The 26,218-nt window shown below is 36.5% G+C and overlaps 1 protein-coding gene across 4 annotated transcripts in view; it reads right to left on the minus strand.

Moving 5' to 3' along the window:
• Window positions 1-26,218, minus strand: part of CRTAC1 (cartilage acidic protein 1) — a 1,047,407-nt gene that overhangs the window by 723,390 nt on the left and 297,799 nt on the right. For all 4 annotated transcript variants that reach the window (XM_053692551.1, XM_053692550.1, XM_053692553.1 and 1 more), the window contains exon 3: window positions 8,301-8,497. In XM_053692551.1, the coding sequence (XP_053548526.1) occupies window positions 8,301-8,497 (197 nt within the window). The remainder of the gene's footprint in view (window positions 1-8,300; window positions 8,498-26,218) is intronic.

Here is a 26,218-nt window from a genome sequence, read left to right on the forward strand (position 1 = left end):
CAGACCGCCCTCTCCGTCTTGATCTGTGCATGAAGAGGTGGGAGAGGCGCTCTGTGAGGTGGCACTGGGGTCTGCTTGTAGTATCTTTGTCACTTTCACCATCACACGTGGAAGGATTGCAGCTGTGGGTGGGCACACTAAGACAAGTGTGTGTACTAGTTGGACGTCGTGATTGGAGGTACAGTATGGAAGTATGTGGATATTAGTTGAGGTGCTACGAGGAGGGAAACAGCCTGTTCACCTGAGGTAGTTCTGCTGGAGAAATTATTATCCAGCTTGCATGTATTCGCACTAGCTGCGATTTCTATCTTTGAGAGGTTTTGCCCAGTGGTATTTGTACTGTATAACACATGGGGCGCCTCCTGTTTCTTCTTGTATTTTAGATGCATATAAAAATACTATGCACAATTTGATAAAGGAAGTTAAATGTTGAATTTTGTTATCTAAATCATGGAAATTTAAAGTGATAATAAAATAAAAATGAAAATGTCATGATTCAGATAGAACATGCAATTTTAAACAACTTTCCAGTTTACTTATATTATATAAGCTGCTTTGTTCTCTTGGTATCCTTTGTAGAAGAGTAAAGCTAGGTAGACTGATGAAGCTAAAACTAAACAATTTATAAAATATTTTAAAGTATATTTGTGTTTCCATTATGTGAGTTGATCAAAGGTGAAGACTGCATGTGCAAAAGAAGTATTTTACACCATCAGGATACAGTAGTTAAAGGGACACTGAACCCAAATTTTTTTCTTTCGTGATTCAGATAGAGCATGCAATTTACTCCTATTATCAATTTTTCTTCGTTCTCTTGCTATCTTTGTATGAAAAAGAAGGCATCTAAGCTTTTTTTCATGGTTCAGAACTCTGGACAGCAGTTTTTGATTGGTGGATGAATTTATCCACCAATCAGCAAGGACAACTTAGGTTGTTCACCAAGAATGGGCCGGCATCTAAACTTACATTCTTGCATTTCAAATAAAGATACCAAGTGAATAAAGAACATTTGATAATAGGAGTAAATTAGAAAGTTGCATAAAATTTCATGCTCTATCTGAATCACAAAAGAAAAAAATTGAGTTCAGTGTGCCTTTAAGGAACATACTCTCAGATGCCAATTTAAAACTACAATATATATGGTTACACTTAACATCTGAAACCAGAATTGTGTGTTTTAAAATGTAATAGGGAAGTATGTAAACAATAGCAAAAATGAAGCCATTAGTATTTTAATTTAGTCAAATGTAAAAACACATTTTAGCATTCAAAATATAAATGCACCAAAATACGTTAGTGTTTCACCTTTAGAGAGATTATTATATTATATAATATTATATATTATATATATTATAGTCTAAAGAAAAACTTTCATCCACTTCAAGGAATTACCAACTGAAATCAATTTGCTTTTAAACTCTCATATAAGTAAATGTCTGGGAAAATGTATTTCTCAAATCAGACAACTTAAAAATTGTCAAGCATTGAAAAAAATATTTATTAAATTGTTGTATTTATTAGATTATATATTTATACAGTTGCAAAAATATTTCTTCTAATAGCAACATGCAAGGTTTACTAAAATCAAGGTAATAAAGCCCAGCTTTAATAGGACATGAAACCAAAAATGTCATGATTCAGATAGCAGATACAATTTTAAACAACTTTGTAATTTGCTACTATTATCCAATTTGCTTCATTCTCTTCGTATCCTTTGTTGAAGTAGCAACACTGCACCACTGGGAGCTGGCTGAACACATCAGGTAAGACCATATGTGCAGCTACCATTCAGAAGCTAGCTCCCAGTGGTGCTTTGTTGCTCCTGAGCCTACCTAGGTATTATTTTCAACAAGGATAGCAAGAGAACAAAGCAAATGAAATAATTAAAGTCATTCGGAAAGGTGTTTAAAAGTGTATAACCTATCTGAATCATATCCCTTTAATGGACTCATGAATCATACAGAGTATCTCAACATTTGCTGATTTCTGGGATGTTGGAAGTTACAAGACTGAGGACAATTGGCCAACTAGCATTTTGTTGGTGGGGTTGTATGGGAAAGGGGCAGATTCATGTACAGAGGGGCATGTTAGGGTGGGCTGTGGGCGTGGCTTGGACTGTCACTTAAAAACGGGACACAGAGGGGCTGAGGAGAGATAACCATTACTAGGAAGTAATAATTTTGGTTGATGGAGTTTATCTCATTTATCAAGGTGATGTGAGAGTGTTCAGAATCTCCAATAACTATTTAATTCAATTTATGTCTGGAAAATTAAGAGTATTTAAAAAAAAAAAAAAAAATGCTCGAATTTGTTAATGCCAAATACGTGTGCTCTAATGACCCTACATAACTAGGGTCAACAAACACCCAACAAGTTGCACAAACCGAATAGCATTTAACAAAATGCGCTAACCTGACATGAAATATTAAAATTTCACATTCCAATGTTCTTCACATAAAAGAGTATGTTCTATTTATTCATAAATATATATTTCTACATATATCTGATGGTATTTTGTTACAATATATATGTAACACTATATATATATATATATATATATATATATATATACATATATATATATATATATATACACACACAGACACACACATATGTATATATATACACACATACATATATATATATATATATATATATATATATATATATATATATATATAAAATTATATATAGATATAGATAAGGATGGGTGAATGTTTCTAAAAATTCGAAATTTAAAACGAATTTTGATACATTCATTCAAATTGAATTTCGAATGTTTATATAACATTCTAACATTCTATTTTCGAATTTTCGTTTTTGAATTTTTCAATAAAATTCAAAAATATTCGTTCAAATAGAATGTTTAGCTATGTATTCATTCAATTTCAAAATGTAATATTCGAATGTAAGATTTGAATTCAAAATAGTATTTCTAGTTTACAACTGTGTTTAATAAATGTAATATTAGAATTTGAATGCTACATTCCAATTTAAATGTCACATTCAAGTTCGAAATAGTATTTCTAGTCTAATACTGTGTTTTTTAAATGTAATATTCAAATTCAAAATTGACATTCAAATTCGAATGTGACATTCGAATTCGAAATAGTATTTCTAGTCTACAATTGTGTTTTATAAATGTAAATAACATTCGATAATAGAAGTTTTAAGAATATTCGTTCTTATCAACATTCTATTATGTAAATCGAATTTCTACAATAACATTCATTCTAACATTTGAATTCGAATATAAACACATTCCCCCATCCCTAGTATAGATATATACCGATATAAAGAAATATATATTTATAAAGATTTAGAACATATTTCCCTATGTGAACGAACAAGTTTACTTTCAACTTGTAATAAGCGCACTACTTCCGACGCGCCCTAAACAGGGGAAATAAACATTATATTCCTTGCACGCAACTGTTAGTGGGCTACTTATAATCTGGCTCATAATTAGAGAAGGGTGCATGAAATGTATTTAGTGTTTGATGTCCCTTTAACTATGTGTATAATCACTTTGCTGTTAGTTATATGTAAGCAATAGTGCAATATTAAATTGCTCATTAAAGTATATTCTTTGTGCACTTGTATATCCCTTTAAAAAATAATTACATAGCACCATGGACAAAAAAGGAAGGGTGTAGTTTAAGTTAATAAAACATTTAGCAAACTAGAAATAGTAGGGGATCTACCCTATATTTTATACCCTCTGATGAATCAATTTATTAAAATATTCCAGCTCGGTTGCTGGAGCTCTGAAAGTCTTCCAGGTGATTCCTTTGCTGGAAAATCCTTGCCTGGGTGTCCAACTTAATCCTTTCCCTAAGCCAATATGTTGTGCTTCTTCTCTGCTGCATAAAAGACATTTTCTTTTCTGAATAGCATCCAAAGAAAGAGAGACACTATGGGCCGAATTATCATTGTGCGAGCGGACAGGATCCGATATTGAGGATGATGTCCGCTGCACATCGATAAATGCCTACAGTGTACGCTCTTGGCATTTATCATTACACCAGCAGTTCTCGTTAACTGCTGGTGCAATGCCGCCCCCTGCATATTTGCGGCCAATCGGCCACTAGCAGTGAGTGTCAATCAACCGTTCGTATTGGATCGGGTTGATTTCTGGCGATTTCTGTCCGTCGCCTCAGAGCAAGCGGACATGTTATGGAGCAGTGGTTTTTAGACTGCTGCGTCATAACTTGTGTTTCCGGCAAGCCTGATAAATATGCCCCTATGGCTCAAAACAATGTGATGTCAGCCAGGTGAAAAAAAAATACATGAAGAGTTATTCTGGCTGCCAGTGTACACATCACTGCCTGATGGATAAGAAAGGTTTGATATTTTTCATATAAACTTAATTAATTTTCATTTAAGCTTGGCAGGGTTTCTCACATTTCTGGATATCAGCTACTGATTACTCTGCAACACTAGGCCAGTTTTATTGCCAAATATGTCAGGTATTCATAATCAGACAGTACATTTAGCTAAAATTAGGTAATTAACCCCTTGGCTCACAGAGGGGAAAGCACACATAAATTATAAAGCTCTGTTTAGCAACCAAATGATGGGGGGGGGGGGAATGGCTGATAGTAGCTTCAAATTACTATACAACTATGCATATTAAAAATGTCATGACTTGATATCAATGTACCAAATATGTGATAAACTTATGTTATCCAATATTTTATTAGCTATTTTTCACATCAAAGTCAATCAGCTCAACTAGTAAAAAGAAACTATGAATATATAAATGTGGCTACCTTGTCTATGATTGTTCGAAATGTAATGTTTTTAAAAGGCCTAGATTACAAATGTGTTATTCTGTGCTTAGATCACTAGAGTGCAATTCAAATCGCTTCCATTTCTGTGCAAAGTTATTTTCAATTTCTTGAGTCTAGTGTGCACTATCATCTGCATGCGGGATAATTCTGTCGCATAATATATTTCTGTGGGAATGTGCAATAAAATTCACGTTGGATAATGGGGAGTGCAAAAAAATACACTTAAGTAGACCTTCATTTAGTTCTATGTTATACTATATAAATGAACAAATCTATCTATCTATCTCTATCTATCTATCTCTATCTATCTGCTATCTCTATCTATCTGCTATCTCTATCTATCTGCTATCTCTATCTATCTGCTATCTCTATCTATTAGCTATCTCTATCTATCAGCTATATCTATCTATCAGCTATCTCTATCTATCAGCTATCTCTATTATCTATCTATCCCTAACATCTATCTATCCCTAACATCTATCTATCCCTAACATCTATCTATCCCTAACATCTATCTATCCCTAACATCTATCTATCCCTAACATCTATCTATCCCTAACATCTATCTATCTCTATCATCTATCTATCTCTATCATCTATCTCTATCATCTCTAGGGATGGGCGAATGTTTCGCAACATTCGAAAAACGGCACGAATTTTAACACATTCGTTCGTTCGAATCGAATTTCGAATGTTTACATAACATTCTAACATTCGATTTTCGAATGTTCGGTTTCTAATTTTACGATTACATTCGAAAATATTCGAATTCGAAAAATTCGAATTTAGATTGTAATAGTATTTCTAATGCTTTTTCTTTAAATGTAATATTCGAATTATGCAATATTCGAATTCGAAAAATTCGAATTTAGATTGTAATAGTATTTCTAATGCTTTTTCTTTAAATGTAATATTCGAATTATGCAATATTCGAATTCGAAAAATTCGAATTTAGATTGTAATAGTATTTCTAATGCTTTTTCTTTAAATGTAATATTCGAATTATGCAATACGTGTATTCGAATTCGAAAAATTCGAATTTAGATTGTAATAGTATTTCTAATGCTTTTTCTTTAAATGTAATATTCGAATTATGCAATATTCGAATTCGAAAAATTCGAATTTAGATTGTAATAGTATTTCTAATGCTTTTTCTTTCAATGTAATATTCGAATTATGCAATACGTGTATTCGAATTCGAAAAATTCGAATTTAGATTGTAATAGTATTTCTAATGCTTTTAAATGTAATATTCGAATTATGCAATATTCGAATTCGAAAAATTCGAATTTATATTCGAATTCGAAAAATTCGAATTTATATTCGAATTCGAAAAATTCGAATTTATATTCGAATTCGAAAAATTCGAATTTCGAATGTAGACATTCGATATCATTATAAACATTCGAATTCGAAAGTGACATTCGAAAACTGTAAATAACATTCGATTTTCGAATTTTTAAGAATATTCGTTCTTATCGACATTCGAATTTAGAATTCGAATTTCGGTAATAACATTCGTTCTACATTCGAAAATTTGCACATTCGCCCATCCCTAATCATCTCTCTCTATCATCTATCTCTATCATCTATCTCTATCATCTATCTCTATCATCTATCTCTATCATCTATCTCTATCATCTATCTCTATCATCTATCTCTATCATCTCTCTCTATCATCTATCTCTATCATCTATCTCTATCATCTATCTCTATCATCTATCTCTATCATCTATCTCTATCATCTATCTCTATCATCTATCTCTATCATCTATCTCTATCATCTATCTCTATCATCTATCTCTATCATCTCTCTCTATCATCTCTCTCTATCATCTCTCTCTATCATCTCTCTCTATCATCTCTCTCTATCATCTCTCTCTATCATCTATCTCTATCATCTATCTCTATCATCTCTCTCTATCATCTCTCTCTATCATCTCTCTCTATCATCTATCTCTATCATCTATCTCTATCATCTATCTCTATCATCTATCTCTATCATCTATCTCTATCATCTCTCTCTATCATCTATCTCTATCATCTCTCTCTATCATCTATCTCTATCATCTCTCTCTATCATCTATCTCTATCATCTATCTCTATCATCTATCTCTATCATCTATCTCTCTATCATCTATCTCTATCATCTATCTCTATCATCTATCTCTATCATCTATCTCTATCATCTCTCTCTATCATCTCTCTCTATCATCTATCTCTATCATCTCTCTCTATCATCTATCTCTATCATCTATCTCTATCATCTCTCTCTATCATCTCTCTCTATCATCTCTCTCTATCATCTATCTCTATCATCTATCTCTATCATCTCTCTCTATCATCTATCTCTATCATCTATCTCTATCATCTATCTCTCTATCATCTATATCATCTATATCATCTCTCTATATCTATCTCTATCATCTATCTATCTATCTATCTATCTATCTATCTATCTATCTATTTATCTATCTATAATCTGTTTGTCTATCCTCAAAATCACTATACAGGGTAGCATGTACATTACTACTATTTCTTACTGCTGAGTTAATTTTGGGGGGTCCAAAAATAAATTGCAACAGGGCCCTCTGTTAAGTAGGGCCACTACTGCATTTCATGATGCATTTCAGTTTTCTGAATAACTCAGGTTCCTATCCTGAATAAATTACTGTTTTCTGGTTACATGAGCAGAGGTGTGTCCCTGTCAACCAAATAAAAGGGACGCTCAAGTCAAAATTAAACTTTTTTTAAACTAATGATTCAGATAGAGCAGCAATTTAAAAAAAAAACCTTTCCAATTTACTTCTATTAACAAAATATGCACAGTCTTTTTTATATTTACCCTTTTTGAGTCACCAGCTCCTACTGAGCTGGTGCAAGAAGTCACAGAATATACTATATGCATTTGTGATTGGCTGATGGCTGTCACGTGATACATGGAGAGTAGAAATAGACATAACTGAAATTTGTCATAAAACAAATCTACTACTCATTTGAAGTTCAGGCTAAGTGCTATTGCAAATCTACTGTATTTACTGGTCCTTTAAGCAAGAGGCAGTTTTCCTTATCAGCCAACGAGGATATTACTACAAAATCAATTGTGCAGTTACGTTAAATTTAAAATTAAACTGCTTTTATTTATTTTTTCAGGCAAAAAAATATTTCTACATGTATAAATGCTGCACTTTCACATGTATGATAGGAAAAAAATGATTACAAAATACCTTCCCTTGTTAAACCCACATTTGTTCTTTCATGATTTATAAAGAGCATGCAATTTTAAACAACTCCCCAATTTACCTCATGTGATTGGCTCACCCATATGCATTACTATTTCTCCAACAAAGGATATCTAAAGAATGAAGCAAATTAGGTAATAGAAGACAATTGGAATGTTGTTTTAAATTGTATTCTCTATCTGAATCATGAAAGAAAAATTTGGGGTTTCATGTTCCTTTAAGTAATAAAATATTTAGTTGTTATAAAGCATGGAATAGCTGTTACCTGAAAAGGCATTGTTTGTGTTAAGAAAATAAATTTCTTCCCTTCCATCTCCATCAATATCACAGGCCGTGACCCCAATCGCGTTGCCTTGACGATCTCGTAATGCATAATATGGTGAACTTCTCTCATCCACAGCTATGTTCACCAAACGTCCTTTTTGTTTGATGTACTTCAACACAAGATTTGGCCCATTATACCTAAAATGAAAGACAAACACCAATCAAGATTAGGTCATTTACAAAAACATACGGCAATATGTAAAGAAATGCACTTTCTACATGTTGGAAAGACAAAAGGAGATATTTCTACAAGACATAAAAAATAATGTTAGTTTCTTTCTAAATAATCCTGAGATTCAAATGTAAACCAGTGTTTGATTTTAAGAATGTGGTAGTGTAAATGGGAGGTTCAATAAGGGCATTGATACTGTAATCATTTTATTTCTCAGGAAAACTCACTTTTGGCTAAGTAAGCATTACTGTCAAAATTTGCATTTAGGCTTTCAGTATTTGTCTTTGTTAAAATCAAATTATTTAATAAAGGCAAGTGTACTCACTAATAACTTGATTTCTGACTCTTCATATAAAGTTGGAATTTAATATGGATATCACTGAATATCACTTCCTGGATTTATAAAAAGTTTTATTATTTAACGGAATTGGTTGAAAGAGTCTAAATAAATATGTAAATTACATATCTTCTTTTAGTGGTGAAAGCTAGGCAAAATTCACTTACACATTGGGCTCCATGTACGAAGCAGCGAAAGCTGCTCCGGAGCCTTTGCGGGGCAGGTTCGCATATACGAGCCTGCTTCCCGCAATGTAAGAAGCAGCGGTCATTAGACCGCTGCTTCCTACACCCTACGCCACCTCTTAGGTGGCGAAGCAAAATCACTGAGAGCCTGCTCGCTCTCGGTGATTGACAGCCCCTTCAGTCGCGCGATTGAAGGGGCGGGCATTACACACTCCGATGAGCCTGCTTCCCGCAATGTAAGAAGCAGCGGTCATTAGACCGCTGCTTCCTACACCCTACGCCACCTCTTAGGTGGCGAAGCAAAATCACTGAGAGCCTGCTCGCTCTCGGTGATTGACAGCCCCTTCAGTCGCGCGATTGAAGGGGCGGGCATTACACACTCCGATGAGTGTGTAATGATACATACGGGCAAGCGGATCAACAGATCCGCTGCCCGTGTGTAGCGAAGGCGGGCGGACAGCTTTGCGAGTTAAGAAGATGTCCGCCCGCCATTTAGTACATGGCGCCCATTGTCTGCCCACTAAAATACAGTAAAACTTTTTAAAACGTTTTAAAATTAGTCTGTTGAATGCCAAAATAGGTTGATGCATGGAACTTGATACTTGAAGTAGCAAGACAAAAAAAAATAAAAAAAATGTTGCTCTTCCTATTAACTCATTAGTTGTGTGAGCTTATCAATTGGTACATGTGCGTACAAAGGTGGATAAAGGAATGTGGGTTTAGGTTTATCCTTTATCTTGGGTAGAGAAGAAAAAGTTATTATTTTTCTCCTTATTGTTGCCTTTTTTACACTAATGTTATTGGTATTACTTTTGTTATTTAAGTTTATGACCTTAATAAAGTTATTTAAAAAAAAAAAGCTGCTGACACTTAAATTTGCTGGCCTCTCACTCTGCATTTGGAGCTCCGTCACACTTCTTGGTTTCATTGGCTGCAACTGTAGCCGTACTTTTTATAAGTTCATTCTTTATATCAGTATGAAATATTTAAATGTTAATCTGTATCATATATTTTATAGGATAAATGGTACAATGGAATTTTTTTTGTTTATAAGGTTATTGACAATTTAGGAGCACAGTTTCAAAATGTTTAACATCCTTGCTCAAAAGAATGGCTTTTTTTAATCTTGTGCGAATATGAGAACCCTCAATAAAAAGTTATAAATGTATAATCTTAAATAATAGGTAGTATAATCAGATATCTGTATCAATGGAAAAATAATAAAAAAACACAGGTTTTAAATCCAGTATACATTAGTGTTAGTAAGTAAAGGCTACATAGGTATGGGGGCCAATGCTGGGTAACCTTTCATGTTTTCAAACGCAGACATTAAAAATATAAAGATAAAAATGTTGATTTTTTTTTAACATTTCAACACAGAGGCCTATTTATCAAGCTCCGATCAAGCCTGCAGGCTCGCCGGAAACAGCAGTTATGAAGCAGTGGTCTAAAGACCGCTGTTCCATAACCCTGTCGGCCTGCTCTGAGCAGGCGGACAGAGGTCGCCACAATTCAACCCGATCGAGTACGATCGGTTTGATTGACACCTCCCTGCTGGCGGTCGTTTGGCCGCAAATCTGCACGGGGCGGCGTTGCACCAGCAACTCACAAGAGCTGCTGGTGCAATGCTGAATGCGGAGAGTGTATTGCTGTCCGCATTCAGCGATGTCTGTCGGACCTGATCCGCACTGTCGGATCAGGTCCGACAGACCTTTAATAAATAGGCCTCACAGTGTCAACGAGCCTAAGAACCAATAGCTTAACTTATCTGAAAAATGCTAAGACAACAGCTTAGACCAAGGTTTGGAGCTAAACAGGGGGCTAAACCTCAGTGCGGGCATATGTGTTCCAGTTCCTGCTATTACAACACAGCACATTCCTACTTCACTCTCCAATTCTAACACATTTTTGCACCGCCCACCCCCTCACCTGGATATATTGTATTTTCGGGAATTGTTTGAATAACTCAGTGGTTTACTGAGTGACAAATCATTTTCTCAGAGAGTATAATCAAGGGACAGAAGGAGAGCTATGTGCAGGGGTCAAATTGAGCGGGAACGCATGGGAACGGAGTTCCTGCACTATTTTTGCAGGAGGAACTAAGTTCCCTCTGGACAGAGAACAGAAACACTTCAGTAAACACTGCTGCTGGTGGTGGGAGGAGCTGGAGTCTGCTTAGAGGGATAGTGAGATCCTCTAGTAATGGGCAGTAACATTTATCTACAATACACTAAATGCAAGCTTGTCAGCAGTCCTGCTGTGTGATCACCCCAAAATGTGTGTATGTGTGTAACACATGGTGCTTACATTTCTGTGTGGCTTGATCTGGTGTTATTTAGCTCCCCTCGCAGAAATAGGACTATTGTACCTTAAGTGGGTGAGACTCTGACAAAGGAGGATTCTCAGACCTAAAGGCAACCATTCAACCCTTCATTAGATTTAATTTGCTTTCATTAAAGGGACAGTCTACACCAGAATTTGTATTGTTTTAAAAGATAGATAATCCCTTTATTACCCACACACAGTTATATTATTACACTTTTTACCTTTGTGATTTTCTTGGATCTAAGCCTCTGCAAACTGTTCCCTTATTTCAGTTCTTTTAACAGACATGCATTTTAGCCACTCAGTGCTGGCTCATAGGAACTCCATGTGCGTGAGCACAGTGTTATCTATATGACACACATGAACTAACACCCTTTAGTGGTGAAAAAGTGGCAAAATGCCCTGAGAGAAGAGGCGGCCTTCAAGGGCTTACAAAATTAGCATATGAACCTCCTAGGTTTAGCTTTCAACTAAGAATACCAAGAGAGCAAAGCAAATTTGGTGATAAAAGTAAATTGGGAAATTGTTTAAAATTACATGCCCTATCGGAATCATGAAAGTTTATTTCCAGTTCCTGCTATTACAACACAGCACATTCCTAGACTGTCCCTTTAACCAAATGTATAGATTTTATACATATTAAATAATGTGTGTGTATGTATGTGTGTATATATATACAGGGAGTGCAGAATTATTAGGCAAGTTGTATTTTTGAGGATTAATTTTATTATTGAACAACAACCATGTTCTCAATAAACCCAAAAAACTCATTAATATCAAAGCTGAATAGTTCTGGAAGTAGTTTTTAGTTTGTTTTTAGTTATAGCTATTTTAGGGGGATATCTGTGTGTGCAGGTGACTATTACTGTGCATAATTATTAGGCAACTTAACAAAAAACAAATATATACCCATTTCAATTATTTATTTTTACCAGTGAAACCAATATAACATCTCAACATTCACAAATATACATTTCTGACATTCAAAAACAAAACAAAAACAAATCAGTGCCCAATATAGCCACCTTTCTTTGCAAGGACACTCAAAAGCCTGCCATCCATGGATTCTGTCAGTGTTTTGATCTGTTCACCATCAACATTGCGTGCAGCAGCAACCACAGCCTCCCAGACACTGTTCAGAGAGGTGTACTGTTTTCCCTCCTTGTAAATCTCACATTTGATGATGGACCACAGGTTCTCAATGGGGTTCAGATCAGGTGAACAAGGAGGCCATGTCATTAGATTTTCTTCTTTTATACCCTTTCTTGCCAGCCACGCTGTGGAGTACTTGGACGCGTGTGATGGAGCATTGCCCTGCATGAAAATCATGTTTTTCTTGAAGGATGCAGACTTCTTCCTGTACCACTGCTTGAAGAAGGTGTCTTCCAGAAACTGGCAGTAGGACTGGGAGTTGAGCTTAACTCCATCCTCAACCCAAAAAGGCCCCACAAGCTCATCTTTGATGATACCAGCCCAAACCAGTACTCCACCTCCACCTTGCTGGCGTCTGAGTCGGACTGGAGCTCTCTGCCCTTTAGCAATCCAGCCACGGGCCCATCCATCTGGCCCATCAAGACTCACTCTCATTTCATCAGTCCATAAAACCTTAGAAAAATCAGTCTTGAGATATTTCTTGGCCCAGTCTTGACGTTTCAGCTTGTGTGTCTTGTTCAGTGGTGGTCGTCTTTCAGCCTTTCTTACCTTGGCCATGTCTCTGAGTATTGCACACCTTGTGCTTTTGGGCACTCCAGTGATGTTGCAGCTCTGAAATATGGCCAAACTGGTGGCAAGTGGCATCTTGGCAGCTGCACGCTTGACTTTTCTCAGTTCATGGGCAGTTATTTTGCGCCTTGGTTTTTCCACATGCTTCTTGCGACCCTGTTGACTATTTTGAATGAAATGCTTGATTGTTCGATGATCACGCTTCAGAAGCTTTGCAATTTTAAGAGTGCTGCATCCCTCTGCAAGATATCTCACTATTTTTGACTTTTCTGAGCCTGTCAAGTCCTTCTTTTGACCCATTTTGCCAAAGGAAAGGAAGTTGCCTAATAATTATGCACACCTGATATAGGGTGTTGATGTCATTAGACCACACCCCTTCTCATTACAGAGATGCACATCACCTAATATGCTTAATTGGTAGTAGGCTTTCGAGCCTATACAGCTTGGAGTAAGACAACATGCATAAAGAGGATGATGTGGTCAAAATACTAATTTGCCTAATAATTCTGCACTCCCTGTATGTGTATATATATGTATATATATATATATATATATATATATATATATATATATATATATATATATATATATATATATATATATACATATATATATATATATATATATATATATATATATAAAACAATATTAATTGTGAGGGGGTGGAAGTCTTGGTGAGTTCCCACACTTTATTTTGTAGGACTTGACCCCTGGCTATGTGTGTTTTGTATTGCAGTAGCAAGTGAGTGAGGAGCCCCCACTCAAAGGGTAATACAAATCTACTTTGACATACACAGCAATTCATTCAAAATCTAAGGATTTCAGAAATATACTTTAATAACTTTTTTCATGCACAATTCTCAACAAGGCATATGCAAACTCTGTGTGCCATTGACATTGTACATGAAATAAATGTCGGCAAACATGGCTTACTCACGTGTAGAATGCATGTGAACAAAATTACAGAACTTTTTTTTTTACATTCAATACTTTTTATTGATATATGACAAAATACATATTTGCAGCTATTGTATTACATTTTCCTTCATGTTAAACAGATTAAACAACGTGAACAGGTCTAACAAATTAAACATGATAAACAGAGTGAACAATGTTAATTCAATATAGAAGCAATATTACTCACAACTCAACCTTTTGGGCTACTGTTAGAAATGAGTTTATTCGTGAGTGTAGTATATCACATATTATTGAAACAGTGGAAAAAAAGAGAAGAAAGAAAAGTGGGTAGAAGGGTAAACAGAAAGGGAGGACTGGGGGTATAGGAAAGAGCATAAACTGTCTCAATTCCTTGACTAAGCAATTAGTTTTTGCATTCATATTTTAGACTATGGTATTGGGTTTTGGCTCCACAGGAAAAGGATGTTACTGAAATGATCTGATTTACTATAATAATTATAGTATAGCTCCTCTAAAGTCAAGACATGTTTGACTTCATCAAGCCATTGTTGTAGGGAGGGGGTTTGTGTTTTCTTCCACATACGTGGGATCAGTCTCTTAGCACTATTGATCATTATCTGTAATAAGTCCATCCTATATTGACAGTGTAAGCAAGGAAGTATGTTTAGTAGGATTGTCTGTGAGTCTAGTACTATCGTTTGATTTAGTTTGTGACTTGCTCCCAAAAAGGTCTGATTATTGGACAATCCCACCAAATATGAGATAAAGTACCTTGTAGACCACATTTTCTCCAACACTGTGGGGATGCAGTTGGATATATCCTGTGCAATCGTGTGGGTGTAGGATACCATCTGGCTAGCAGTTTATAATTAGTCTCAACAATGGAGGTTGAAACTGAAGACTTTTTTTACCGATTTAAAACATTGTGTCCAGGATGAATCATTAATCTGTACATTTAGTTATTTTTCCCAGAGAGATTTAAAGGAGGGTGGTTTTAATAACATTGCATATGTAATAGGGACTTGTACGTTAAGGAGATTAAGTGTTTAGGGGTGGTGGGTAGAAGACAAAGCATCTCAAAGTAGGTACAGGACCTAATAAATTGCTTTTTGTCTGGATGACTAGTTAGGAAGTGTCTAATCTGGAAGTAGGAAAACCAGGTATCGAGTGGCGATCCTATCTCCTCTTTTATTTCTGAAAATGTTTTAATATGTCCACCTCTCATGAGGGAGCATATTGGTAATCGTATTAGTGCATTTTCCTTATCTGATGGTTTATTGAGGGTCAGACCAGGAATATACTTGTGTGTAGTACGGAGGTAAGTGGCGAATAGTGTGTTGAGATTTTATCTGAGACTTGTAAAATGTTATCCCATACCCGTAACGTCTCTTCTATAAGTGGGTTAGAAGTTTTTATATGTAGGCGTAAAAATGACAGAACTTTTATGTAAATTTAAGTCCTGCAAGGTTCTACATTCCATGGATGTAAGCAGATCTGGTAGCGCAGGGAAGCAGAGTTAGAAAACGCAATGTAAAATATTTTAGAATTTAGGAAGTCTTGTATCACGCATCTTGTCACATCCAGATTACGGTCTCTCCTACTGGCTAGTTACAAAGTTGCTAATTACTAAACTACCTCAAAGGACCAATCCCTTAAAAAGCATTGTTTCCTGCTCCTGAATGTTTTCCCATCCATAAAAAGTAAATTTGAAATATTTTCTCATGAACTGAAGTGCTAAAGAAACAGATTTCAATTGAAGATAAGAACCAGACGGCCCATCAAGTCTGCTTATTTATAGTGAACACTTAATTCATTCTCAGGAAAGACATATGCACATCCTAGATATTCTTGAAATTCCTTAAACAGTACAACTGATTAAACAACTGTACAAATATCTCATATTAATTTTGTCTGAAATAAGAGGAACTATAAGTAGAAAAAAACTGCAAACATTCCCTAAACAAAGCTACAGATTTTAACTTGGGCACAGAATATAAAAATGAATATAAAGAATATAAATAATGCAATTCCTGTTATGCTACACACACACACACACACACACACACACACACACACACACACACACATACACACACACACACACACACACACACACACATACACACAGGAAGATTTATTAAGCTGCATTCACAATTTTTGAGGCTTTGCAGTGCATCAGCGAGTCTGCAACCACAAATTTAAAGGGACAGTCAAAACTAAAATTGTTATTGTTAAAAAGATAGATAACGCCTTTACTATCCATCCCCCAGCTCTGCACAACTTACATGCTTATGTTAATATACTTTATAACCTTTAAACCTCTAAATTTCTGCCTGTTTCTAAGCCACTACAGACAGCCTCTTAATCACATGGTTTTTTATTAGCTTTTCACAACAGGGGACTGTTAGATCATGTGGGCCATATAGATAACATTGTGTTCACACCCGTGGGGTTATTTAAGAGTAAGCACAACACAGCACTAATTGGCTAAAATGCAAGTCAATAGATAATAAATACAAAGTCATGTGATCAGTGGGCTGTCAGAAGATGCTTAGATACAAGTTAATCAGAGGTAAAAAGTATATTAATATAACTGTTGGTTATGCAAAACTGGGGAATGGGTAATAAAGGAATTAACTATCTTTTAAAGCAATAACAATTCTGGTGTAGACTGCCCCTTTAAGAAGCAAAAACTGATCCTCAGAGGTGGTCTGCCTGCAATCCTAATAAATTTTCCCCTCTGTATTAGTATTTAGAAAACTATTGTTAATGAGTAATTTATTTAAAGGGACTTGAAACCCAATTGTTTTCTTTCATGATTCAGATAGAGTATAGTTTCAATCTCTTGATATCCTGGGCTGATGGAGCAACAATGCACTACTGAGAGCTAGTTGGTCATATCAGGTGAGCCAATGATAAGAGGCATGCATGTGCAGTTACCAATCAGTATCTAGGTACCTGTAATACATTGCTGCTCCTGAGCCTACCTAGGTATTCTTTTCAATAAAGGATACAAAGAGAACGAAGCAAATTAATAATAGAAGTACAGTGGAAAGTTGTTTAAATTGGATGCTCTATCTTACTCATGGAGGTTTAACTTTAACTTTACTGTCCCTTTAATATATTTATTCATTTTATTATCAGGGACAATATCAGCCTTGCTGTTTTTTACTGTAGAGAGGATGATGAAAATATGTTGCGCATGTGTGAATCACAAAGTGATCTGTGCCTTAGCAGTAGCACTTACTATCTCATGGTTATACTAACCCATCAGATGATGAAGTCTGATTGACAGCCTTATACTTTCCAACATTTAAAAAAACAAATACAAAAAACAACAAAAAACAAGACACCACCATTCAGGACAGACAATTGGCTGAAAAGTTTTACTATAAAGTTTGTAAAAACTACAGAATATTTGCACTACAGAAACTGGATTTAAGGCAGGTTTATAACTAGACTTCACTGTTTCCCAGGACAGAGGCTGTGGCACCCCCTTTCCAACAGCTCCCATCCCTTTCTGGCTGTTTGCAATCAGTAGAAGCTGAGCCAGCAGCCATATAGGAGAAAGAGGAGCTGCTGAGTTATCCTTTCCCCCTGCTTGTGCCAGAGGATATGCACATATGCAGCCTCTCTTTACAAACTTGGTGACAAGTTTTTCTGCACAACAACACTGGCAGCCAACTTAGAAACTCTTCAGCAAAGTAAGGGCAAATCCATACAAATGCCTTAAACTGGAAGCCCTTTTTGGTGGAGGGGCAAACAGAGTGGCCACAGGACCCCTATGACAAAGTCCCTACTGATTGCAGGGCCAGATGGGCCCCTAGATGTACAGCCCAGTCTCAGTTGAGACCTCTGAGATCTCTATAGTTACATACCTGATACAAAAAACTGCATCCAAGTTTATATTTTATTCATTGTTGATTTAATATAAGCCTCTATGCAATTTTTTTAAACTTAAGTAATTTTACAGCAGACTTGTAAAGCTGAATGATGATTTTATATATATAAAGTAGATGGTTATTATGCAAGACAAAGATAGGACAGTGGACAGTCACACAAAATATGATAACAGCTAATGATGACGAGTCCCAGGGCCGGACTGGGAATAAAAAGCAGCACTGGAAAATATAAAGACCAGCCCAATTTTCCGTTAACTAAGTATAATGCGTACACCCCATTTTTATCAAAGGGGATTACTGGGATACTCCTTCCCTAAATACTTTATATTAGAATTATATTAGTTTGAATTAAAAAAAGTGCCAGATTGTGGTTATATAGGTTCCCTACAACCCAATTGCATTCGTTGATCACCGCTTTAAATTGTAGCTTTCCAGCCCCAGCTGCTGCAGCCCACCGGGAAATCTCCTGGTAGGCCAATCCGGCCTTGATGACGTCAGCCATTATAGTTTTGCTTGTTCCACAATTTTAAGTATATTCAGAGGACATGGTCAATGTTATCTGTTAATGTAAGGGTAGGCACAATTTGAGATGTGATTTTATCATGCTAATACATAAGTAGATAGTACTGTTGAATATAATATGTGTTACTATTCACAAAATACTTAAATATACAATAAACACTGCTTGCTTTTGTGTAAAGATTGTGCTTTGCTTACGCTCCCTAAAGAGGCAAAAAACAAATTATGTAAAATACTGCAAATTGCCTAAATCAGCTGTTTGATTCGCTGTACTTTAAGGGTCTGTAAACACCTTGAGATTTTTATATAAAATGGTTAGTTAAGCTTAATGAAACAACTTTGCAATATATTTTCATTATTTATTTTCATGTAATTTAGCTCTGAACAATGAGCACCCTGCTGCCTTCTCAGGGCTAACCCTACTACATATATTTCATTTAGTGGCTTAAAATTATAACAACTGCAAAACAGAGTACAGTACTATAAGTGGCTATATAGTATCGAACCAAAAAGACATTAAATGTTTTTAAAAACGTTTAGACTTGGCTGATACATTATTCTATAGCAATACAACAGAAATGTCTTGTAATTACAAAGGGTTAGATTACGAGTGGTGTGCTTACTGTTGCACGTGAGTGAAAAAGTATTTATCGCGGCTCTTCGCACACGTCGGAAGTAACGCACATATTACAAGTTGAAAGTAAATGCGTTAGCTTGAGCACAATTGAATTTAACTTGCGTTGGGATGACCTAAAAGCTCTGTTTGTTACGTGAGACAAAAAAGCGGGGGGAAAATCGCACCAAATGCAAGTAACAGTACAGTTACATTCATAATAACACTATCAAATACCTTTATTTTTAAAAGATTTAAATAAAAAGTTATAAGGGCTCAAAGATATGAAGTCTCAGGTGCTAGAAAAAAACATACATATGCATATCTAAATATATATATAGGTGTGTATATATATATATATATATATATATATATTTATGTGTGTACATATGTCTTTATATGTTTATATATGTCTGTAATTACATATATACAGTACACATATAAATACATAAACACATTAATATATATATTTGCATTGAAGCCCTTTGCAATCAAGTAGCCGAAAACATGTTAAAACATAATTTATTCTTACCAGATTAATTTCTTTCCTTCCGGATAGGGAGAGCTTCATTCCTTACTGTTGGGAAATATAACACCTGGCCCAAGAGGAAGCCACTGCTCTAGTGGAATGAGCCGTTATCCTCTCAGGAGGACGATGTCATGCTGTCTCGTAAGGTAAGCGGATGACACTCCTTAACCAAAAAGATAGGGAAGTCAAAGCAGCCTTCTGCCCCTTACGCTTCCCCGAATAGACAACAAACAAGGAGGAAGATTGTCTAAACTCCTTAGTACGAAAGGCAAAGAATGACTGGGGTAATGAGGAAGTGGGAGGGATATTTAAGCCTTTGGCTGTGGTGTCTTTGACCCCTCCTAGTGGCCAGGTGTTGTATTTCCCAACAGTAAGGAATTAAACCGTGGACTCTCCCTATCGTAAGAAGGAAAGCATATTTATGCAATAGTCATATTTAATAAAGGTCTTAAGACTGCTCCTCCTTAACTTGTCAGTCACCTTCTAGGTGGCGGACTGCAATCATCCAGATCGTGATGATTGACAACCCCTGCTAGTGGCCTATTGGCCGTGAATGTGCAGGGGGCAGCATTGCACACGCATTTCACAAGAAATGCTCGTGTAATGTTAAATGCCGACAGCGTATGCTGTCGTCATTTAGCGATGTTGGACGGACATGATTCGCTACAGCAAAACATGTCCTCCCGCCATTTGATAAATAGGCCCCTTAGTGTTATTGCATTATCCCTTTATTATTCATCCATTGATTACGCAATTCTACTGTGTCTACTGTGTTTAACAAACCTAATTTCATTAAAAATGAATGTGCAATAATGCTGGGGCTGTACACAGTATACTACAGAGTTCCCTTAAAATGTAATAAAGCATCAGTGTAAGCTTCTGATTTGGGGTTAGATTGATTATGGAGCTCAATAGATGCAGTTATCTTTTGTGCAACTTCGCAACCAACTCTTAATGTGGCCGAAACTTTTTTAGCTCGCCCTATACTTTTAATGGTTAGTGACATGAACGCTAGAATATATCTATATTTTTTACAGTATGTATAATCATTTCAAAAATATATTTGTTATATTTTATATTTCAATAATGCGCATTTAAGTTAGCAGTACTTCATGTGCGCTAACCTAACACCGTGTTATACCTAAATTGTGAACCCCCGATGTGCGTTAACTTCTTTTCCAATAGACTTCAATGGAGCGTAAAGACCCATACTTGCGTGCTAACCCGACTGGGAATACTCAAGAACGCTCTATTGAAGTCTATAGGAGAAGAAGTTAACGTGGTTACAATATTTTTTTGCGCGTTTTGGGTTTATGCTTGTGCACAAACTTTTTACTTTCAACTTGTAATACTAGTGTGACCCAACAAGCGCAAAAATTGCACTCCACTTCTATTCTAACCCAGGGCGAGAGAAATCGGCATATAAAAACAGAGAACGTCCAACAAATTAATAGTTGTTGGCATCTGAGAGATTGGGGATACTAATTTGGAGGCTTTGAACCACCACTAAGCACGCTGCAAGTATAACTGACTTGTTTGCACTGTCAGAAATTGCATAAAATATATTTAATCATTTTTACATTTTGCTCTCAGTTTTACAAGCAGGATTTTTCAGTAAGCTGTTCGGTAATAGTAAAATTTGATCTTTAACACCCATCTGCATATAGACAAAAATGCTTTTAGACATTTTAAAAACATTAGGTATGTAAATTGTTGTTTTATGCGCTTTTCACATTATTCAGAACAAAAAAAATACATTATGTTCTACAAACAAGTATATTTTGGTTAATTTAAGATCAAATTGAATCTGTCAGCACTTGCAAACCAAGAAGATGAAAATCAATCAATAACTTTTTTAATAAAACCATAAACTATAATTAAAGAAACAGCAACACTGGAGCCTTTCTTTAAAGGGACAGTCTAGTCAAAATTAAACTTCCATAATTCAGATAGGGCATGCAATTTTAAACAACTTTCGAATTAACTTTTATCATCAAATGTGTTTTGTTCTCTTGGTATTCTTAGTTGAAAGCTAAACCTAGGTAGGCGTATATGCTAATTTCTAAGCTCTTGAAGGCCGCCTCTTATCTGAATGCATTTGAAAGTTTTTAAAAGCTAGATGGCGTTAAATCACGTGAGCCATATAGATAACATTGTGTTCATGTCCATGGAGTTACTAATGAGAGGGCACTGATTGGCGAAAATGCATGTCTGTCAAAAGAACTGAAATAAGGGGGCAGTCTGCAGAAGCTTAAATACAAGATAATCAGAGGTAAAAAGTATATTAATGTAACCATGTTGGTAATTAAAAACTGGGGGATGGTAATAAAGGGATTAGCTATATTTTTAAACATTACAAATTCTGGAGTAGACTGTCCCTTTAACTCATTAGAAATGTACAAGTTCAGAGCACACACCATGGATCCATCCATAGTTAAAAGAACAGTCAAAGTAAGATAAAACTAATCATTAATGTATTCCTCAGGGGGAATAAGCTAAAATAAATCAGAAGAAACGTTTGTAAATCTGCATTTGTTTAGTTAAAAATGATCTTGAAAGTAATCTTCAACTGTTGCCTCAGGCAATCTCACTTTATTATTTAAAATAGCAGTGGATAGTTATTATTTATTTATAAAGCGCCAACAGATTCCGCAGCGCTGTCCATGAGTAACAAAGGTAAAAGGACAGTACAATATGAGACACCAGACAAAATTTAACAAACAAATACAGGGGGAATTGGGAGCCCTGTTCCCGTGGGAATTTACAATCTCTGCCCATCCAAAGGCTCAACCCATTTTTAATTCTGTAGTGAGTAGGGATGGGCGAATGTGTAAATTTCCGAATTCAAATGTTAGAACGAATGTTATTACCGAAATTCGAATTATAAATCTGAATGTTGATAAGAACGAATTTTCTCTAAAATTCTATAATCGAATGCTATTTACAGTTTTCGAATGTCACTTTCGAATTTGAATGTTTATAATTATATCGAATGTCCACATTCAAAATTTTGAATTTAACATTCTATTTAACAAATACTATTCAGAAGTTCAATAGTTCATGTGGTAGGGAGGGAATCTAGTAAATTGATACATAATAGATACAAATATATAATTTCAAATGTTTCTATATAGAATATTGCATAATTCGAATATTACATTTAACCTTTTAACGCCGTTATGCCGTTCCATTCCGTCATAATTACACTGGGCTTTAGAGCCGTTATGATGGAATAGAACGGCATAACGGTTTTCAGCTCCTGTGCCCCCTCCGTTATTTTGTTTGTTGTGGATCCGGTTGGGGGATGTGCCTAGCACCTCTGGCACTCCCCCAGGATCCAATCAGCATGGAGGGGGTGTATCGATTGTCCCCTGTAACACTGTAGCAGCCAATGAGTGGAATCATTGGCTGTTACAAGTGTATCCGCTTCCTCTCTGCTCTCAGTGCGATCTGAGAGAGAGAGGAAGACAGTTTAGTGTTGGTGTGTGCGGTAGAAAGCGGAGAGGGAGAAAAAAATATAGTTACAAACAAAATATATATATTTTTTTGCTGCTGATCACAGAGCTGCTACTGTGATCAGCCTAATATAACTTGGTTATCCAGTTAGGGCTTTGATCAGTGTTGATCAAAAGCGTTGGGGGTTTATTTGTGGGGGTTACAAATATATATATATATTGTTTTTGCTGCTGATCACTGAGCTGCTACTGTGATCAGCCTAATATCACAGTGATCAGCCTGTCAGGGCTTTGATCAGTGCCCAAAAGTTTATTTGTGGGGATCTTTAGTTATTATTAACCCCTTCCCTGCTGTTCCCAATCACTACCCTTCCCAGTTCCTTTTTTTTTTTAGTTTATAAAAAAAAAAAAATATATATATATATATATAAAGAAAAAATCATAATTTAAAAAAAAAAAAAAAAATAGGGAATAGGGTGGGTGGGAATAGGTGGGTGGTAATTGGGAGGTGGTAATTGGGGTGGTTTAGTGGGATTTTGGGGAAGGTGAAGTGGTAATTGGTGGTGGTGAAGTGGTAATTTGTACTGAAAAAAATCCCTTATGGCACGCTATTCAGCAGAAGAGGCTTATGCCATTCTTGCCGCAGATTCAGGGAGTGAAACCCTCTCTGCTCTGTCTGACAGCGCAACCCTTACGGCATCAGATATAGAGCCCCTGAGTGATACATCTGATGCTGGTGCTCCCTGCCCGCCACCTAAAAGGAGGCGTCGCACAAATGACCAAAATTGGATACCCCCAAATTTCACTGCCCCAGAAATGCCAGAATTTACTGAGACTCCTGGCATAACAAGTGATGTTCCAGTATGTGAGCCAATAAACTATATGTCACTGATTCTGACAGATGCTATGTTTGAGCATATAGTTGCTCAAACAAATTTATATGCCAGCCAGTATCTGTCCAAAAATCCCCAATCTCTGTATGTCAGAAAAAATACCTGGCATCCCACTGACATACCAGAGATTAAAAAGTTTTGGGCCCTGACATTAATAATGAGGATTGTGAAGAAACCCAGCATTCGTTCATACTGGAGCCAGAACCCCATCCTGGCTACCCCTCTTTTTCCAGGGGTTATGAAGAGGGACAGATATGAACAATTGCTGCGGTTTCTCCATTTTAATGATAATACCAAGTGCCCCCCCAAAAATGACCCCCTGCATGACAGGTTATATAAACTAAGGCCCCTGATAAGCCACCTGTCCCAAAAATTTAAAGAAGTTTACATACCTGAGCAGGACATTTGCATTGATGAGTCCCTCATGAAATTTAAGGGGAGATTGCTTTTCAAGCAATATATACCATCCAAGAGGTCCCGCTATGGGGTAAAATTTTATAAGCTCTGTGAATGCAGTACTGGGTATACCTGGGCATTTCGCATCTACCAGGGAAAGGATAGCCACTTGGATCCACCTGGCTGCCCAGATTCAGTTGGCACAAGTGGGAAAATTGTGTGGGATCTCCTACTACCCCTGCTAAATAAAGGGTACCATTTGTGGCTCGATAATTTTTACACCATCACAGAGCTATTAAAATTTTTGTTTTATTTTTAAACCGTGGCCTGTGGCACAACAAGAAAAAATCGCAAAGGTTTCCCCCAGAAGCTGACATATGGAAAAAAAAGTAGGGGCACAACGTCAGCTTTACGTCACAATGAGCTACTGGCCCTTCGGTACACTGATAAAAAAGATGTGTACATGCTCTCCACAATGCACGATGAAGCTACAGTGCCAGTGTCTGTGAAGGGAAGATCTGCACAGATCCGAAAGCCAAAGTGCATTGTGGAGTACAACAAAAACATGGGGGGGGGGGTAGATTTAGCTGACCGGTGCCTGCAGCCATATCTAATTCAAAGAAAAACTAGAACTTGGTACAAAAAAGTAGCCTTTTATATTATGCAGATCGCAGTATATAATGCATATGTGCTGTACAAAAAAATAGGCACAGGGAAAACGTATACTTTTTTGGAATTTGTGTTAAATGTAACTTCTGATATTTTGTTTAACCAGACCCCTAATCCTCCCACTGTTCAATCTGAAAATGTTGAGCGACTCTGTGGCAGGCATTTTCCCACTAGGATCCCCCCCACTGCCTGCAAATTAACACCCCAGAAAAGATGCAGAGTCTGCTATAAAAAAGGAGGGAGGAGGGATTCTAGTTACCATTGCCCTGACTGCCCCTCTCAACCTGGCCTCTGTATCACTGATTGCTTTCGAATATATCACACAGAGTTAAACTTTTAATTTGAAAGCAATCTGTATGTGTTCCTAATTTATTTTATTTTATTATTCTGTATTCCTAACTTCATAAATCCCCTGACCTTGTCCTGTCCCTTTATATGTTAAGCCCATCCACTCTAAGGCCATTATAAGTTATACAAAACAACTAAAATACTCCTTTTAGAATATCCTGAGTTATCTACTTTTGCAAATGGTATGTCATGAGCATGAGGGGGGTAATTTTCATTCCTGGGCTGCCATACTGTCTCAAAGGCAACATAGGGCCAGAAAATCAATGTGCCAAATTTCTATGCAGACCCTATATTGGGCCCTGTAACTTCCTAAAACCACATAAAACCTGTGCATAGGGGGGGGGCGGAGCGAACGGCCGACTAAGATGGCCGCATTCCACTAAGGCTCTTGACACAAGCTGGGTGTTAAGAACAAATTTCTCTCACTATACAACCCTTCTACTACTGTCGACTACACAGCCATGTACTTAAATGTATGAGGAACACAAAACTCCCTTTCTCCAGTCTGACAGTTACTCGCCCAGCTGGGAGACGAGGTAGTAAACAGTGTGAGGTTGGAGCACTGTGAGGTGTGACGCAGCATCAAACCGAACGGCTCCTGCAGTGCCATCAACTAAAGCCTGTTCACATCGGAAAAGACTGCCTCTATAAACAACTTACTCCCACAGCGGGTAAGCAAATAACACACTACCACTCTGCTGCAACCGATCCCTTTCATTATCATACACCGGAGGGCCGGGGACCCGCTCCGGTGTGTATAACACCTCACATAAGCGCTCCTGACAAGCACCTCTCTAAGGCACAAACAGCTGCTAAAACCAAACTGACAGTTAACACAAGCACCGGAGGGTCGGGGCTCCGCTCCGGTGCTCACAA

Source organism: Bombina bombina, chromosome 9 (assembly GCF_027579735.1).
Source record: "Bombina bombina isolate aBomBom1 chromosome 9, aBomBom1.pri, whole genome shotgun sequence".
NCBI classification, from domain to species: Eukaryota; Metazoa; Chordata; class Amphibia; order Anura; family Bombinatoridae; genus Bombina; species Bombina bombina.